At 36.6% G+C, this 17,413-nt stretch overlaps 2 protein-coding genes across 4 annotated transcripts; one reads left to right on the plus strand and one right to left on the minus strand.

Moving 5' to 3' along the window:
* The first annotated feature begins 886 nt into the window (after nt 1-886).
* Nucleotides 887-5,804, plus strand: LOC105127446 (serine/threonine-protein kinase CDL1-like). 2 transcript variants are annotated; one of them, XM_011028754.1, is made up of 5 exons: nt 887-1,094; nt 2,175-2,365; nt 3,428-3,617; nt 3,865-4,256; nt 5,102-5,804. In XM_011028754.1, exons 1-5 carry the CDS (start codon nt 1,013-1,015, stop codon nt 5,360-5,362), a joined length of 1,116 nt encoding a protein of 371 aa, XP_011027056.1. In that variant the 5' UTR covers nt 887-1,012; the 3' UTR covers nt 5,363-5,804. The 2 variants fall into 2 exon arrangements, with proteins under 2 accessions (XP_011027056.1, XP_011027057.1); XM_011028755.1 differs by lacking the exon at nt 887-1,094 and adding an exon at nt 1,233-1,534.
* Nucleotides 5,805-6,476: 672 nt separating this feature from the next.
* On the minus strand, nt 6,477-15,860 carry LOC105127447 (TBC1 domain family member 8B-like). Of its 2 annotated transcripts, XM_011028756.1 has the most exons (18): nt 15,454-15,851; nt 14,755-14,824; nt 13,875-14,492; nt 13,612-13,788; nt 13,398-13,511; nt 12,617-12,675; nt 12,323-12,389; nt 12,146-12,197; nt 11,964-12,056; nt 11,717-11,800; nt 11,194-11,597; nt 10,107-10,168; nt 9,205-9,274; nt 8,802-8,882; nt 8,588-8,689; nt 7,925-8,049; nt 7,400-7,517; nt 6,477-6,933 (listed from the first exon to the last, which is right to left on the minus strand). In XM_011028756.1, exons 1-18 carry the CDS (start codon nt 15,504-15,506, stop codon nt 6,823-6,825), a joined length of 2,460 nt encoding a protein of 819 aa, XP_011027058.1. In that variant the 5' UTR covers nt 15,507-15,851; the 3' UTR covers nt 6,477-6,822. The 2 variants fall into 2 exon arrangements, with proteins under 2 accessions (XP_011027058.1, XP_011027059.1); XM_011028757.1 differs by lacking the exon at nt 6,477-6,933 and having other exon boundaries at nt 7,410-7,467; nt 15,454-15,860.
* Nucleotides 15,861-17,413: the final 1,553 nt, after the last annotated feature.

Consider the following 17,413-nt stretch of genomic DNA (forward strand, 5'->3'; position numbering starts at 1 on the left):
TTTTAAACTGAATTAAAAACATAAACCTCATTATACTTTAATAAAATTAATTAACAGCACAATTTATTTAATGATATATTCGATTGGTATAAATCCAAAAATTTTTTCTCAAAGGTGGTGAGAATTAAAAAAAGAAAAAAGAAAAAAGGACGAGCATGCCACCGCGCAGCTTGATGCTAGAAATGAGTAAAATTATATCTATGCCCAAGCCCAAGTAGTTAACAGCACATTTACAAGCCAATAGTAATTTAATCTTTTCAATAAAAACATGGAAATTCAAAATCCTGAAAAGCTGTTATGGACGCAAATCATACAAACCGACGTGGCAGCTATTATTTTATAATTTATTAAATATCTAATATTCCTGAAACCTACACGTAACCACTTATCACCTGTCATTAACATATCAGTTTATACGATTCTTTAATATAACTTTATTGTATATAAATAATTTTCCATGTCTAATTTTAAAATATCATGTATTTATGATACAGTTATCACATCTAGCCATCAATACTTCACATCCCCATGGCGCCCATGATAGTCAATTTCCTCAATTAAAAAAAAATGTAAAATGACCAAGCATTTGATAAATCGGTCCACGTGAAGGAAAAAAAAGGCACGTACTTATATATATATATATATATATATATATATTTCATACAAAGTATTATTACTAATTAAAATCTAAAATTGAAATTCAGTAAAATCTATGTGATCTGAAAATAAGACCCACGAGAAGCATGGGAATGAACTGAGACTTGATCCACAAAGGGAATTTGAGAGAATATAGAAAGTTTGAGTTACCATTCATAAATTGGCAAGACAGAAGGGCGCAGCTGCAAAAAGACACAGGAATGAAATGATATAGACCAGAATAGCCCTCTCTCCGAACTAAAGACTTAAGCACACTCTCTCTCTATCCCAAGCGGTGTTTGGTCTGCTTCCGCCCCCCCCCCCCCTCTCTCTGCGAGGTAATACCCGTTGCAGTGAGAGAGAAAGAGGGACTAAAATGGGTTGCTTTTCTTGTGCTGGAAAGTCCAGAAAAAATGCCAGTAACAAGAAGCCTGATGATCAGATCCCGTCATCTTCAGGTATTTCAATGAAAGACACCATAAAGCTTGAAAGTTTAGATTTTTTTTTTTGTCATATGCCCAGTATCATGTTAATATTTCTTGGACTGATTTTCATGCATTTTTGTTGCCATGAAAAATGATTTGAATTGATAAAAGGTACGCCGTTTGCGTAATTGTGTGAAGCAATCTTTAACGGGTTTGGAATAACGTATTGATCTGGATTGGTCACGGAGGATAAGATTTGAGATTGATGTTTGTCTGGGGAACATGTTTAGCTCTTGTTTAGACTAATGTGGTTTATTTCGAAGCCTAATCGAATGATAATGACTTTGTGGGCATGACGAGTTTCCATAATTACAAGTAGTGTAAACCAGCTTAAAATGATTGTTAGTATTACCGGGATCGATTCAGCAACGATTTACCTTAAACAGTTGCTCGTAGCGTCAAATTCAAATCAGGTAATCAATGAAGCTGAATTGTATTAATACCTCTTGCCTTTGCCACCTTGATTGTAAATTATGTATTAATTAAAGTTTTGTTGGATTTGTAATTTTCCGTGTTGGTTCAACCACTTATCCATGTTTTTATTTTATTTTGAAATCCCTAATTTTTAAGAAGTTAATCACACTTTTGTTTCATACTAATTGTAAAAGGTAGGTTAATTAACATTACAGTGGTTGTACAGGTGCATACTTTCTTCTTCTTCTTTTAATTCCTGTATGCTTGAATAAAAGGCAAGTTATCTTAATGTCAAGGTCGAATTTCCTTAAAAGAATTCAGCAGCATCCACTTAGTTCAGAAACTGTTTACAGATCCATTATGGTTGGATAACTGTTGTTGCATACGGAAGCAATGCGCAATACTTGTAATGGAGCTCAATCGTTTTCTTGTCTTGTATGACTGGGAAAATCCAAGCTCAGATCCTTCTTGAATGCCTGTTTTGTCTTTTGTGATTCTTCTTTTTCTTTCCAAACTCTTAATGACTTGATGAAATGTTATCAATTGTCAAAAATCCTTTATGTTTGCTGATGTAATAGTATGAACCATATCTTGCTCTTCTACATTCAATAAAAAAAAATCATATTGATCGCATTCCAGATAAAACAAAGTCAAATATGGCACTGGATGTGAAGAAGGCTTCTAAGGATGGAGGCTCTGAATACATTGCAGCACATACATTCACATTTCGCGAACTGGCAAATGCAACAAAGAACTTCAGGGCAGATTGTCTTTTGGGTGAAGGAGGTTTTGGCAGAGTATATAAAGGGAGATTGGAGAGTACCAATCAGGTTGGTTGAACTAATTGGATTCTAGCAGTCATGAAAAATTTTCCAGTTCTGCCAAAGCCAGTGTTATTTTATAGAAAATTCTTCAGAACATGTTTTTAAAAAAATAGTAGTAGTAGACAAAAGGCATTGAGAGTGTACATTTTAAGCAGTGGAAAAAAAAAATACCAAGGGCAAAGAACAAAAAAGGAGAAACAAGCACTGATACTGCTTAGAAGAGAAAGCAAACCATACCTGGCCACGACTGAAGTTGCAGCTTCACATGTTATTTTGAACTGCCTTGCGTCTCATGCCATGATCATTGTTGCCTGGAACGAATAACAGTTCTGCCTTGTCACTACTTTGTTCATGCCATGATGGTCACCTTACCCCACCAGTGTCCTGCTCCATTGTCACTTTGCCTGTATTATGATCAATCTCTAGCCGCTGTTGTCACCACCATCAGAACTCAAGTACCAGAACCTCACATTACAACCATTGCACAGGGCCCTCAATCACCCAGCAAATCCCCACATGTTCATCTATGTCCGCCTCCACCTCGCCACTGGATCTTGAAAGTCAAAACCTACATCAGAATCTCTGCTGCCCCTTCCACTAATCTAGGAGATCATTGTTGCAAGCTTATTAAAGGCATTCTAGGTAGCATGCATTGCTTCTTAATGTATACTTGGTCTCCACTGGTGGTTGTTTTTTTTTTTTCCAAAACATTTATCTATAATGTAAAGCAAACAGGAAGGTAACTGGAAATAAAAGCAACATCTACAGACAAGTTTTTCTTTGTAGACTTCATTTTTTTGGAAGGCATAAAAGTGCTCGAAGAAATATGGGAATTATAAGGTGCATGTTTCACCAAAAGGGAAAGTTTGTGAAGAACTCCCTGCAAAAGCATTGTGCTTTTAACTGGAGTAAAAGTTAAATATACTTATTTTCTGCTGTGCTTGTTCTTTGTTTAGCTCAAAATAATCTCCTAACTGTTGGCATTTAATCTCTTTTTAATGCATTAAGTTTTGACCGTTTGCAACAGGGTTGTGGTAAGACCTTAACCATGTCCTTTGGATTGTGTAGGTGGTAGCTATCAAGCAACTTGATCGTAATGGGCTGCAAGGGAATAGAGAGTTCCTTGTTGAAGTATTGATGTTGAGCCTCCTCCACCATCCAAATCTTGTTAACCTGATTGGCTATTGTGCTGATGGAGATCAGAGACTTTTGGTTTATGAGTACATGCCATTAGGATCTCTGGAAGACCATCTACATGGTATGGTGCCAAATCTTGATTTCTAGATAATTAGGCTGCAAAAAAGTTTAGGGTTTTTTTTGGTCCATTGCATATCCTGTTAAACAGTCAAATGAGATTGATGGCAGGTGGAGTGCAGAAACTACATGGTTGCAGCAAAGATTTCTGTTCTAGATTCACATTTCTTGTTTAATCACTGCAGTGGCTTGATATAGATTTCATGTAGCAAAGCTTCAGCAATTTTCCTTCTTATATGCTTATATTTCAGACCTGCCACCTGATAAGAAACGACTTGACTGGAACACAAGAATGAAAGTAGCTGCTGGTGCTGCAAAAGGCTTGGAGCATTTGCATGACAGTGCTAACCCCCCTGTTATATACCGTGATTTGAAATGCTCAAACATTTTACTTGGTGAAGGTTATCATCCCAAACTATCTGATTTTGGCTTGGCGAAATTGGGTCCTGTTGGTGACAAGACTCATGTATCCACAAGAGTGATGGGAACCTATGGATATTGTGCACCTGAATATGCAATGACAGGTCAGCTTACTCTGAAATCAGATGTTTATAGCTTTGGTGTTGTTCTTCTTGAGATTATTACTGGGAGGAAAGCTATTGATAATTCAAGAGCCGCTGGGGAGCATAACTTGGTTGCATGGGTAAGAAAGCTATCCATGTCTTCCTCCTGCACTTATACTCTCATCCTTCCTGTATAGATGCCTCAAATAAATACGTGGTGCAGCAACCATGAATCCATGTACCTTTGGTCTTCTTCTTCTTCTTATTATTATTATTATTATTATTATTATTATTTTGGTTTTTTGAGTCCAGGATTATATGACGAGAACTGCTGCTGATCCTTAGGTTTAGGGCCTAAACCATACCCCTACCCAAAACCAATATTTATACCCGTATTTTATCCATTATCCATAAGTAAGAAATTTGAATATGTATACTCTATGATATCCATTCCAATATTACTTACCCAAATACTATGTATTACTCAACATAAAATAAAAGGTAATATATACTTATAGTAATGGGGATATAATAAATATTATACATGTGTATAATGTTAATATTGGGGTATGTGTATATTATACTGAATTGAAAAACCGTAATTATTTACATTATATATATATATATATATATATATTTTTTGGGCCGGGTTTGATAATATCTATAACCTATCCTTCATCCATTTGGAAAGAATTTTAGATATCCATGTCTGATTCAAAATAGCAACTATCCATAAAAATTCTACCCATTTAGATGGGTGGATGTCCATCGAATTTGGATTAAATTGTTATCCCTAGGACCTATCCGCTTCACACAATAAACTTAGTCAGGGTTTCATATTTAGCTAGTCAGTATTATTTCTGCATTTCAGATTTGCTATGCTGTTGCTGTCACATCAGCTACTTAGGAACTGATCACCAAGAATACAAGTTCTTGTCATGAAGCTACTTAAGTGTATCCTAATCTAATTCGTCCCGTGTTGCAGGCACGACCGTTGTTTAAAGATCGGAGAAAATTTGCGCAGATGGCTGACCCATTACTCCAAGGCCACTATCCAATGAGGGGCTTGTATCAAGCTCTTGCTGTTGCTGCAATGTGTGTTCAAGAACAGCCTAATATGCGACCCCTTATAGCTGATGTAGTCACAGCACTTTCTTATCTTGCTTCCCAAAAGTATGATCCAGAGACCCAGCCAATCCAGGGCTCTCGCACAGGCCCTTCTACTCCTGGAACTAGAAGGGAATAATGAAGGTGGTAGAGTAGAGATTTAGCAGGAACAGTTGTCTAAGGATGGTTCAAACCTTGGAAACCAATTTTAGACTGCTATCTCCCTGCAAACCACAGGAACACAGGATGATTTACCCGAACAAATTTCTATCCATGATTCAGAGATCAGAGGATTAGATATGCAGCTGTTGGCTGCGTTTGCAATGGTTCTTGTTGATCAAAGTCTGCACCAGTCCAGGTGTAGCGGTACCAGACACAAATGCTGCAATAGAAAATTCTTGTTCCTCCTTTTTGTAAGTTCGTTTTGCCCTGAAGATTATCATTATTTTTTTCCAGTCTTCTACCCCTTACTTTACAAAATTTTTTCATGTCCAATTGAGCTTTGGGCCCTGTATCTAATTCTCATTCTTAATAGAAACTCGTGCAGCCTTGAGCAAAGGTCTGCTCTAGTTGCTTGGAATTGCTCCTTGCCTGTGTTTTTTTTGTACATACATCTTCCAGATTTGCCCAAAATCTTTGGATTTGATCCATCTCTCAGGGGTGCCTTCTATTGGATCTGGCACTTTGAACATGTGGTTTTGGAATATGGGCGTGACGGACTAACACGAGAATACAATATGTAAATCCAACCTAGCAAGGTTCTGGTCATATTTTTTTGGAGGAATTGGCTCACCCACCTGCCATAACTTGAGTTTTCCCGCTCTTCTTCTGAACACAAGCAATCCCCCATGCTATTCGGCTCTTTTTCCCTTAACTTCTTACTCTTATCAACTCCAGTGTTTAAAGCAAAGCATTTACTTTCATCTGTGTTCCTTCTCGATAACAAAACCGAAATCTAACTCCTAACCCTTTCTCTGGATGTCAGAACACCTCAGTCGTGAAATTGTCCTGAAACGAATGCTGAACCCTTACCCAACCTTCATCCATTTTCTGTCAATAGCCATGGGGATCTCTATATTTTATGAAGAACAAACAAAAGAAAGGGAACAAAGATATCTGGATCCAAAGTCTTGTATAGGACATTATCTGATGACATGGAACTGACGGGCGAGCTTATTTGGCCCGCCTTTTGAGTTTGTTTATTTATCAGTAAAACATGCTATACACTCGAGTAAACAAGGAATTTTCAGCTGAGCTCAAGAATGCTTTAAAAAATATTGCATAGTTGTAGCAACTGACACGTTTCCTTCATATTTCACCAAAACGAACTTAACTGCCAGCCAACCAATGTAAGATTTATACAATTGTTTCACTAATGATATCATGTTTCTTCTTACATTCTCTTCGCCTCTAAACTAATGTAGTTGTTTAATGAGCAAATAATTAATGGAAATGGGCTCTACAATGGCTGTAAAAACAAAGACAGAAACTAATCTACACCCAGCCGGAGAACTTGCATTCGCGCACAAAAAATATCTACCAACCCAACATGCAGGAGATTTCAAGATCTACCTATCATTATAGTAAATCTGCAATTCTCTATTCCTTGTCGTGTGCTGAAATGCCATTAGTTTCCTGCTCAACACTTGGATTCTGCACCTCATTCGAAGGCTTAACATCACTTGCATCCTCAACAGTAGCGGGTTTCCCCTGTTGAGTTCAATTTGAATCAGCACCGTTAACTTTTGTTTCATGAGAAAAAATAGCAATTTTAGTGAAAAACAGCCAACAGATGACTCTCACAAAATAAATACAAGGCCAGGCATTATGGTCCACAACACTAAAACACACAAAAAAGATGCTGGTAAGTAGCTCCACCAGGCAATATTTTAGCCATAGTAAAAAAAGACAGTTGAATCAAATACACAGACGGGGGTAAACCCTCTTGGGGGTATCACACCAGAGATCTAGGAGAGATATTGCAAGGGCTAGGCAACTAACTCTCCTTTTTACTCCACCATTTGACAAAGAAAACAAAGCAGAGTAACAAATAATCAGAATGACGGAGGGCATTCCCAAACATACACGTTATAATCCTATTTACCTGCACACTGCAATGTGTAGATGATGATTGCATTCATGAATTTAAGGGAGCAATAAAACAATGAAATTGAACCTTGTTTCTGTCACGCCATCCAAGTCCAAACGGCCGAGCCAGTAAACCAATCTTTCTCGCAGGTATATCTTGTGCAGGCTCTTGATTTCCACGTGTTTGTGAATCTAGATGTGAAGATCTACAGAGAAAATTTATGTTTCTTATAAGCACCAATATCATCCAAGTAGGTAAAATATGCATGTAAAACAGACATTACTTCATGCATGGAATAAGCCACATACAGTGCTGCTCATGAATGCATGCCAAAACCTGGGGATGAACAGGGAGATGATAAGATTCAAATAGAGCTTATTTGTCAGCATTGAAAAAGCACCTCTTTAGCATTCGGACAACCTGCTCATCCCATTATGTTCATTCCACCCCACTCCATTTTAGCATATACCCAACCAAAACCAGTGATAAATCTAAGTAAACATTACCCAATAGAATTCAACGAAGGGTGGAGGATTAAACCCTGTAAACAAGAAAACTAGGACAGCACAAAGGTATGAGAAACTTTTGGCACTAGTAAAATTGACTACACACCGTGGAGAAGGTTGTGCTTTAAGTTGACCAGATTGATACTGCAAGGTCGCCTCCAACATTGATTCTGCCATAACCATTCGTTTCTCCATTTCAGCAAGTGACGCAAGGGCCTGTTCATACTTTTCCTGCATATATATATAGTTGTTGGAGTGAATAGTGAAAGGAAGAGACAGAGAATGTCAAGATGAGAACAGATCAATTAAAGAGTAACATCAAGGGCTCTGCTGCGCTTCTTGGTGGAGAGGGAGCACAACTACTCAATAGGGCAAGGTATTATGGTAGAAAGGATACTCTCAATCATGTCAAGAGTGTTCTACATCTATTCCAACATATAGAAAGAGTGATGTTCCTACTTTTATGCAAAATTCTAACTTAAACCTTCATATTAAAGCACTACCTTCCAGAACTCAGGTAGAAACGGATTCATCACAAGTTTCTAATAGTTGGTACAACGATAAATTGATATAATTGCATTATTTATGAGTTCTAGCTCCAATGAACATAAATGAGTCAAGCATTGACTAGCATAATCGGTATGTTCGACCTGCAAAAATGCAGGTCAGGAACATCACACACATCATGTTAGAACTGTTAAAGACTTTTATTTGAATGCAAATTACATATAAAATATGAAATTAAAGAATAGAGCAAGAAATTATAAACCTGAAGCACTTGAGCAGCAAATCTCTGTGCTGACGCATCTTGCTCAGCATATATGCGAGCATCTTCAGTTAGCTTTTGCTCTTGTTCCACCCGCATTAAGACCTACATAAGTTGAAAGTGAGCTAGTATCAAGAAAAGAACAATCCAAGATTAGAGAGAAGAGAAGATGCAATCTTCCCAAAATGAACTGATTGACCGCAAAGCAAAAAATAACCTGCAGCATGGCATTTTCTTGCTCCTGCTTATCAGCAAGAGCCCTCCGCAGCTCAGAAACTTCTTGGTCTAACTGTTCAACCTGGAGATCATCAGAAGATCAGAATGTGATACAACATATAATCAATCCGGCTTAATAATTGATAACTGCATATTGCATAAAATTGCAGCCTAATGTCCAATCCAACACTAACCACTGCAAGATCATAATTTACCCTATTGCTGCCATCATTCATGGGGAATAGGCATAAAATGAAGCAGATTCTAACTACAATGTGAAATCGCTTGAGAAGGGAACTAAAAATAACGCAGAGTAACTGTGGATTTTGTGTAATTTCAATTCCCTGGGCCTTGCAAGAAGATCAACCATTTCTCATTTAAAGAAGAAGAAAGTCTGGACATACCCTAGCACTCAATTGCCGCCGATTATCCTGCTTGACCATCTCCATCAAAGCTGTCTCCAACTCCTCAGCTCTAACAAAGAATTGGAATTAACAGAATTAAATGCAATATTATTGGAAAACAATTTGACTACTTACACAGTGACTCTACATCAAATTCTGCAGGCGAGGACTACAGAAATTGTTTTTTCTCAGAAGACTGCCACTGAGAGAATAATTTTGTTATTACTGTTGTTTCCAAAAGAGACTGCCACTTGAAGACAAAAATGTAGCATTTTTCACTCTGCCAGAGACATGGTGCCCATACAAAACTCAGCTTTTTTTTTTCTTAGTTGGAATGAAAAACTCACCTATTCTAAAGCTTTGCGCTATTTATTTGGGAATGTTTAAAAGATCTAGTCTTGTGCGAACTGAGAATTCCATCCACACAAAAGCTATATTTTGGAGATCAAAATAGCTAGTTGATAGTCACAAAGCATGTGCTAGCTTTGAACTAGTGGGATAGTTATGACGCAAGCGCTAGCTTTGAACCTGAGTCCTATGTTCAGACCCTGAGCTCACTCTATGCAAGATTCTCCTGCATAGCTCATAAATTATAACGTTTCAGAAAAGCAGCCAATTTAATATAACATATGTAACAGCAGTTTTTCACCTACCCTAGCCAACCCTCATGTATCCTCGTACCAACTTAGCCAATAGACTTGCTATTCTCTCTTACCCGTGAAATGCACATTGAAGAGTGAAGGTGAATCAATGTATCACTTTCGTTACAATCACTAAACAAATATTGCAATGGACGGAATAGTGCAATTATTTCTTAATAGTATAGCACTCAGCAGCCAAAATGGTACTAAGTCACTCAACAGAAAGGCACATTAGCACAATTGAATTGGAACAGTGCTAACCTGAGTACAATAGATCTTTTCTCCTCTAGCAACTTGCACAGTTCATCCTTCAACCACACTACCTGCATGTAATTCATATATTAGTAATCAAAGAAGCAGCATGACAATAGAACTGCACTTCACAATCTAAAATTTAAAGACTAGATCACCTAAACTTGTATTAATGTCATTAAAGAATGGAATATAAATTCCAAGTTTCATGATGGTTGCCATGAACAAGATAACAAAGGGGATTGCAAAATAAACCTAGAATAAAAACCCAACCCAGTCCCATCCGTAAATGAAAACATTTGATAATGAAGCAACTGCACCTACAAGTTTAGCATATATCAGCATGTCAATGTCCAGTTTGAACTTATCTGGTTGGAAGCATAATGTTTTAAAATACAACAAATTGGTTCAAATCAGCTCTGATCAAGAACCTCTAGATCAACAATACACATTTCCCTCCCCGGTAGTTTCTCCAGGGGTTACATTTCAATAGAGGAGTCAAATATTGCTCCAAAAGTCTATATGCCAGTGTTTACATAATTATCTTCCAGCACATCATTCCAATCAGAGCAAAGCCCACTCCATTCCAAGAACAATTTTTGCAATCAAGGTCAAGCTGGTGTAACTAAAAGACTTTAGTAGTCTCTTATGAAATCAAACTTCTCTGCTGACAGAGTGCTTCGTTGATTCAAAAGTTATGTCCTTCCTGTTGCTGAAGCGCCTGCACTCTAGCACGGTGCTCTTTTTTAGTTTTTATATTCGCTTGACACTTACTTTACGTGATGTCACAGTTCGATTAGAGCTAGCTCGACCAGCAGCCCATCCTAATTCTTCGCCAATTCATCCCTTCGTTCCGTTTCTCTTGGGCATCTCATTTAGAATACGATACATTTAAAAGAAGGATGATCTATATATTTTACATTTCTACAGTTTCTTCTTCACTACAAACAAAAAAATATGCAGTCTTTGACCCAAGGGGATTCTGTTGATAAACATCATATGGACATTTACTAACAGGCAATCACCATTAAATTAGTAAAAATTATGCATTGAGGAAAAGATTATGCTCAAGAAAAGGGGGTAAATGTTTACCTACCTGATCTTGAAGATCTGGAACACTATCTATTTCTGTGTCCCCTGTCAAGCTAATAAGAACTTCATCTGCATTGGTGGATCCAGACTCTGAACGAGATAATTCACCACTAGTCTGTTTATTTGTTTCCATCAGTAATGACTTAGGATCATGCTTGAAATTATATAGCTTAGTTGCCAGACCCTGAGAATCCCTCCAAGCTTGAAGCCCCTTTGTTCTTTCCTCAACTGTAGTTATAACAGCTTGCCGGTGCTTATTTCTCAGCTCTTGTAATCTGGTTTCGTTTACATTTTGGTAACCCATGCAGGCTGAGAAGACAAGTTGACTGCTATCAAATGTTGAGCCTGCCAGTGACTGTAGTAAAGTAACTGCATCTCCAGCATCCTTAGTGGTAACTAATGCAGGGCCTGCAAAAGAACTGATCTAAATTAAGTTCCATAAATTATGACAGCATCTCTTCATGATTGAAAAACCAAGTTATTGTTTGCACAGTAAAAAATAACAACTCAACGTCATTTTTCAGTACCATATAACTCCATCAAAGCAAGTGCTGTCCTAAATAGCATGACACGGTTTCCTTCATAAAGGAGGACATCCCAGACTCGGAGAACTGAAGTCAGAAGAAAGCCATCAGATGTCAATCTTGTAACTAGGGCACAATGCCATGAGAATACGAATGAAGAAATTAGGAATGCTGCCAATGTTAAAGTGAAAAACTTAATCATGCAATGTTAGACAAACTTAAGTTCATATCTAAAAGTGTAGAACCTGACCACTTTCCCATGGTAGCATATTCATGAATATGGAAAGGAACCATGGCCCTGTAGCCCAAGCAACTTGCACTCCCAGGTAATCAAGATGGTTGACTGCACCAGAAGTAATCTTGGCATAAGAACTCACTGAGGAAGCATCGTCAAAGAAAATGAGTGTATAAATGATGAGGAATGGAACAAACCCAATTTAGGAAACCTTTCGCGCACCAGCTCCTCAAAAACAAGTTGGTCAACCTGACAAATGGAACAGCTGATCAGATACTTTTCAATGTCCGCCCACTGATCTCAGTGTCATTCACATGTCTTGCAAGAGTAAAAGGCACATATATACAGAAAGGCAGATTTATTGCAAGCACTACCTGTGACTCTATCATTTCCTCCGAGAAATAGCCATCAAAATAGTCATCAATAACACCCATCAGTGTCCTGTGAATAAAACCAAAATTTAGAAGCACAGCAATGTCAATACAAAATATAAATCCAAAAATAGTGTTCCCTGTCATGTTCCAATACAAAACTACAGCACTGCTCTTCTAAATACAAGGACTATCAAATTGGAAAAATATATAATGTCAACCACAGCTCAACTCTGCTAAATACAAAGACTATCCAATTGGAAAGATATATAATGTCAACTAAATTTCAAGACCTACCAAAAGGCATTTTCTTCAGGCATCAGAAGTAGTAACAAGGCAGCAAAAAAATTCATGGCCTGCACACATATTGAACCCAACAACACATTAGAATTCAATGGCACATAAAAATACCAGAGTTATTGAAGTTGAATTACTTGTTTCTTTGGGTTAAATTTGTTTGCACTGACAGTATAACGCAGTCAAATCACATTTTTGATGTTGTAAGTTCTGTCTTATCTAATAGTATCTTCTTTATTCGAACATATCTCATAAGTTGAGAGAAAATTGTACTTCAAAGTTATAATAGTTCTTTTAACTTAGCTGAAAGTAACAGCAATAGGCTGTTGCAATTGCAAGCTTATCCTTGCAATTAGTGTACTGCCTGGACTTTAATATCATATATTTGTGATTTTGAGTTTTACATTGATGATAATTTTCACTACGTGTATCATATCTCCAGCTAATGATGGCGTTATTGTTCAAAGTGATTTCATGCTGACAATTATAATAAAAAATTCATCTAGAGCATTCAGGAATTGCTTGATTTTGGCCAATCATCTCATTTGCGTCTGCTGAATTTATAATGAGAAATTTTAAGACGTTGGCCAAAAATTTGTTAGAACGCCAATTGTTCTTATTCACAGCTTTGTTGTAGATTTTTCATCTTCTTCAGGAGTGTCACATAATTCATCACACACCTCCAGATGTAATTTCCTTTCTCTTTTTTTTCAGTGAACTGGCAGGCCACGCCTTGAATGACAATAGTTGATTTCATTGAGTACCATAAGTTTTCAATTACCTGACAGTACCCAACGGAGGGGTTATGTCGAGCATATGCTGTCAGTAATCGCCTCAGAGCATTTCTACCATCATTGTCCAATGCAGGATGACCTGGGAAAGTTCTAGGCAAATCCTGCATATGAAACCACTAATAGGTTGGTGACTTGGATTGAGAATACCAAAGAGACAAAAGTAGGTCCCATTCTAAATTGAAAGACTCTGCATGTCATTACCTTCTCGATCTGACCTTTCCATTTCTCTTGTACACAAACAGTGTCAGTAGTTGAACCTTTAGTATTACTGTCTGACTGTTGGTCTGCATGATTTCCGGATTTAGTTTCTGAAGCAAGCAGATCCTGGTAATACTTCTCCACTCGGCGTGCCCTTGCACCCACGAATGCTTGCCAGAGCTACAATTGTGAGCATAAATCAATTTTGAAGCTTATGCACCATGAAGTGAACTTAATTTGATGGGGGAAAAGGAGTCAGAATATACCTCTCCCCTGAGTGCCATGGGAACTCCTCCACGTACGAGGACCTCCAGCTCTTCTTTCCAAGGAAATGAAGATTCTAGAGGCAGCACATCAGGAGCAGTACCTGTGGCAGGGGCATTGTCACTGGCAGGGACATCTTGAATTAGATCTGATCTTTCCACATCATAAAACTCATCTTCAGAATCCTCTTCAGGTGCTCCTTTTGGTGATTTAACATCTTCAAAAGGAGGTACCATCCTTTCTCTTTTAGTCTCTTGCTGGTCTTTTGATTGATTGCCTTTCTTCTTGATGCGAAGACTCATCATATCCTCGATGGCATGAAGGGATGGTCTGATCTCAGTCCAAATTTGGATCCTATGAGTTTTTTTACTGGTTGCTGCCTGTTTCTCCTCCTTTTCTGTAACATTTTCCAGTAAAACATCAGAACTAGGTTTCTCAACAAGTATATCAACACCTTCAATGTTCTTCTGTGAGCCATTTCTGGTCTCTTGTTCTTTTACTTCTGCATGCAATTCCTTGCTATCTTTCTCAGAAGATATCCCATTCATTGGCAATCGAGCTGAATCTGCCTGCTGTTCCAGGAAGGTTTGCCATCTATCCGATCTTTCCTCCTCTTCCTCCTAAAATCACAAGTGCATCAGAAAAGCCCATAAAAAAAAAAAAGCTATTCTCCCTGTAAGAGACTGCTTTCTCTCAAGCTCCATTTGGTTGCTTAAAAAATATTAGGAAATGCAGATAAATTAAATTTTGGATAAAAAAATTCCAGATCAATAAGGTTCGGATATTCGCTGCTCTCAATTATCAATATTTTCACTGATCTTATAAATGGCATGGATAGGAATGTTCAAAATTAGAAAGAAAGTATAACAGAAGCAAACAAACCTTGTAGATATTAGCATATTCTCTGTATCTTTGTACATGCTGCGGTCTCACCGCAAATCCATACGCATCCCTGTCCACATTGATATCTTTTAACAACATAACACCTCCACAATAAGAATTCAAGCAAATTCACAATGACGAGCCAATCACAAAAATACATATAAACACTTCCGTCAATCAGATACAAAAAATAATTATTATAACTCTAAAATAACAAATCGAAAAACTCAAACAAGCCAAATTTAATTTTAAAAAAAAAATAAAGTAGAATTTACCTGCAATAAACCTCGAAATCTAGCTAACTCAAACTAAACAAAAACAAATTCCAATCAAAACTCCCAATCTACTCTCCATATCTCTCAAAATTACCTCAATTCACACTCAAGTTTACTGAAAAAATACACCGCATTTCACACTTGATTCCTAAATTAAGCCAAACATCACGCATTACACTGTGACAGTAATCAAAATTCAAAGAAATCAAACTCGATCATAAATCAACTCAGTAATAAATCAAGCTACAGTCAAAGAGCAGTCAAGAAATAGTAATTATCAACGCGATCGATCAGGGAAATGTGTCTACTGGTGGAGTTCAATTCAATCACGGCAGCAGAGGGGCCGGGATTTGATAGATCATCGCAAGAAAAGGAAAGAAAGTGACGCGTGGTGAGAGGAGATAGGAGAGGATTTAAGATGTACCTCTTGTGTTCAAAGCCGGGGAGTGGGTTGATAGATTTAGTTTGGGCCTTCATTTGCTGGATGAATTTGATTGGTCCGTTTTTTAAGATTATCTGTTGAGAGATAGATGCTGGCAGAGAGATCTCACTCCGCAACTGATTTTCAGGGGGGGAGGGGGGAGAGAGTGTGCGCGTTTGTGTGTATGCGCGTTTGTGCTTAGTATCGTGGGCTTTGTGAGAGGTTAAGAGAAGCGGGAGAGCAGATTGATGTGGCGTCTATCGAGATTGGCGTTTACATTCTTCCATGTGAGATGTGTGTGGTGTGGGTTGCCGTTTTTCATTTTCCCTTTCTTTAAGCACGGAGTTGAAAGAGGCGTTTAACGGGGGGAGGGGGAGGGGTAATTTGATGTCTGTACTTTGCTTAATATAAGGGACCCACGATGTGGAGCTGATCGATAGTCAGGAGTAATGACGGGATGCCGGATGGGTGCTGGTATGTACCGTGAGCCGGTACTGCGAACCGAGGTTTGGTTTTGTGCGGTGTTGTGTTGTGTTGATTATGAATCTAATTTTGGGAAATGATAAATAGTTTCTCTATTGATGCTGATGTTTTTTATCAATGTCAAATTGCTGGGTTGGAATAAATTTTTTTTATTGATTAAAAAAATATTAAGCTATGGAAATATTCTAATCTAGTAGTAAATGAATTTATAATTAAACAAGAAGGAATAAATGGGAACTTATAAAAAAAACAGTTATTAAAACAAAAAAAATGCAATAAAGCTATGGTCTAAGCCGGTCAAACGGAAAAATACCATGCTAAACATGCAAGAAAAAAATTGAGACAAGTCAATGAAAAAAAGAAAAAAAAGTCTAATTCCAGGTAATATCAATATAGAAAAAAAAAATTAAATAACAAGTAAGCGAAGCAAGCTATGTGACCTGAGTTATATAAATGAAATAATCCAATAAAACATAGAACATCAACAATTTCAAAGCTCTCTCGTGTGACAACTATATGTTGAAAAAACAAAATGTAATAAATATTTTAAAAAATATATTTAAATAGATATCATATTAAGTTAGACTAGTCCATCAAACTCATGATCTAAATAATGAAATCATAATAAAAAAATAAAAAGATTAAAGAAAATCACAAAATCCAATGTCAAAGACTTTAATCTCAATGGATGAGAATGGAAAATAATATTAATTAATGATCAATCTAGCATTAAATAGTAAAATTCAAAAAAATATCAAAGTAAATTCAACAAAGAACGACATGTAAAAATGATTGAGATAACTTGGGTCTTTTTAAAATTAGTATAAAAATATATAGAAAGTAAATAAATAAAAATAATAGATCTCTACATCTAATTAAACAAATACATGATGATAAAAATAGGCAAAACATGAGTTTGAAAAAAAAAACTAAGTGAACCTCATAAACTGTTGTTCTCTAAAACATGTAACCTATGAAATCTCATACTCGGGCTTAGTTAAGAGATTTAATTTTTAATAAATTCAATATTAATAGATGAAAAAAAAATCAATTTTAAAAAGTTATAAAAATGTATTTGAAAAAAAAAGATGACTCGAATATAATTCAATCAAGTAATAAAAGAATTAATGATTAAACAAAAAAAAATAAGTGAGAACTTATTATAAAAAAAAATTACTAAAACAAAACAAAAAATGAAGCTGTGACTTAAGCCAAGCAGGTGAAAAAAAACACTAAAATAAACATGCTAAATATGAAAGGATGAGACCGGGACAAGTTAATGGAAAATAATTTAAGAAAAATATAATTCTAAATAAATTTAATATTAAAAAATATAATAAAAAAATAAAAATAAAAACAATCAATAAACTAGGCAAGCTAGAAAACCACGCGACTCGAGTTATATAAATGAAATAACCTAATAAAATGCATACCATCAAATATTATGAAATTCACTTACAAAATAACTCAATGTTGAATG

This window comes from Populus euphratica, unplaced genomic scaffold, assembly GCF_000495115.2.
Source record: "Populus euphratica unplaced genomic scaffold, PopEup_1.0 scaffold13.1, whole genome shotgun sequence".
In the NCBI taxonomy this organism is placed as follows: Eukaryota; Viridiplantae; Streptophyta; class Magnoliopsida; order Malpighiales; family Salicaceae; genus Populus; species Populus euphratica.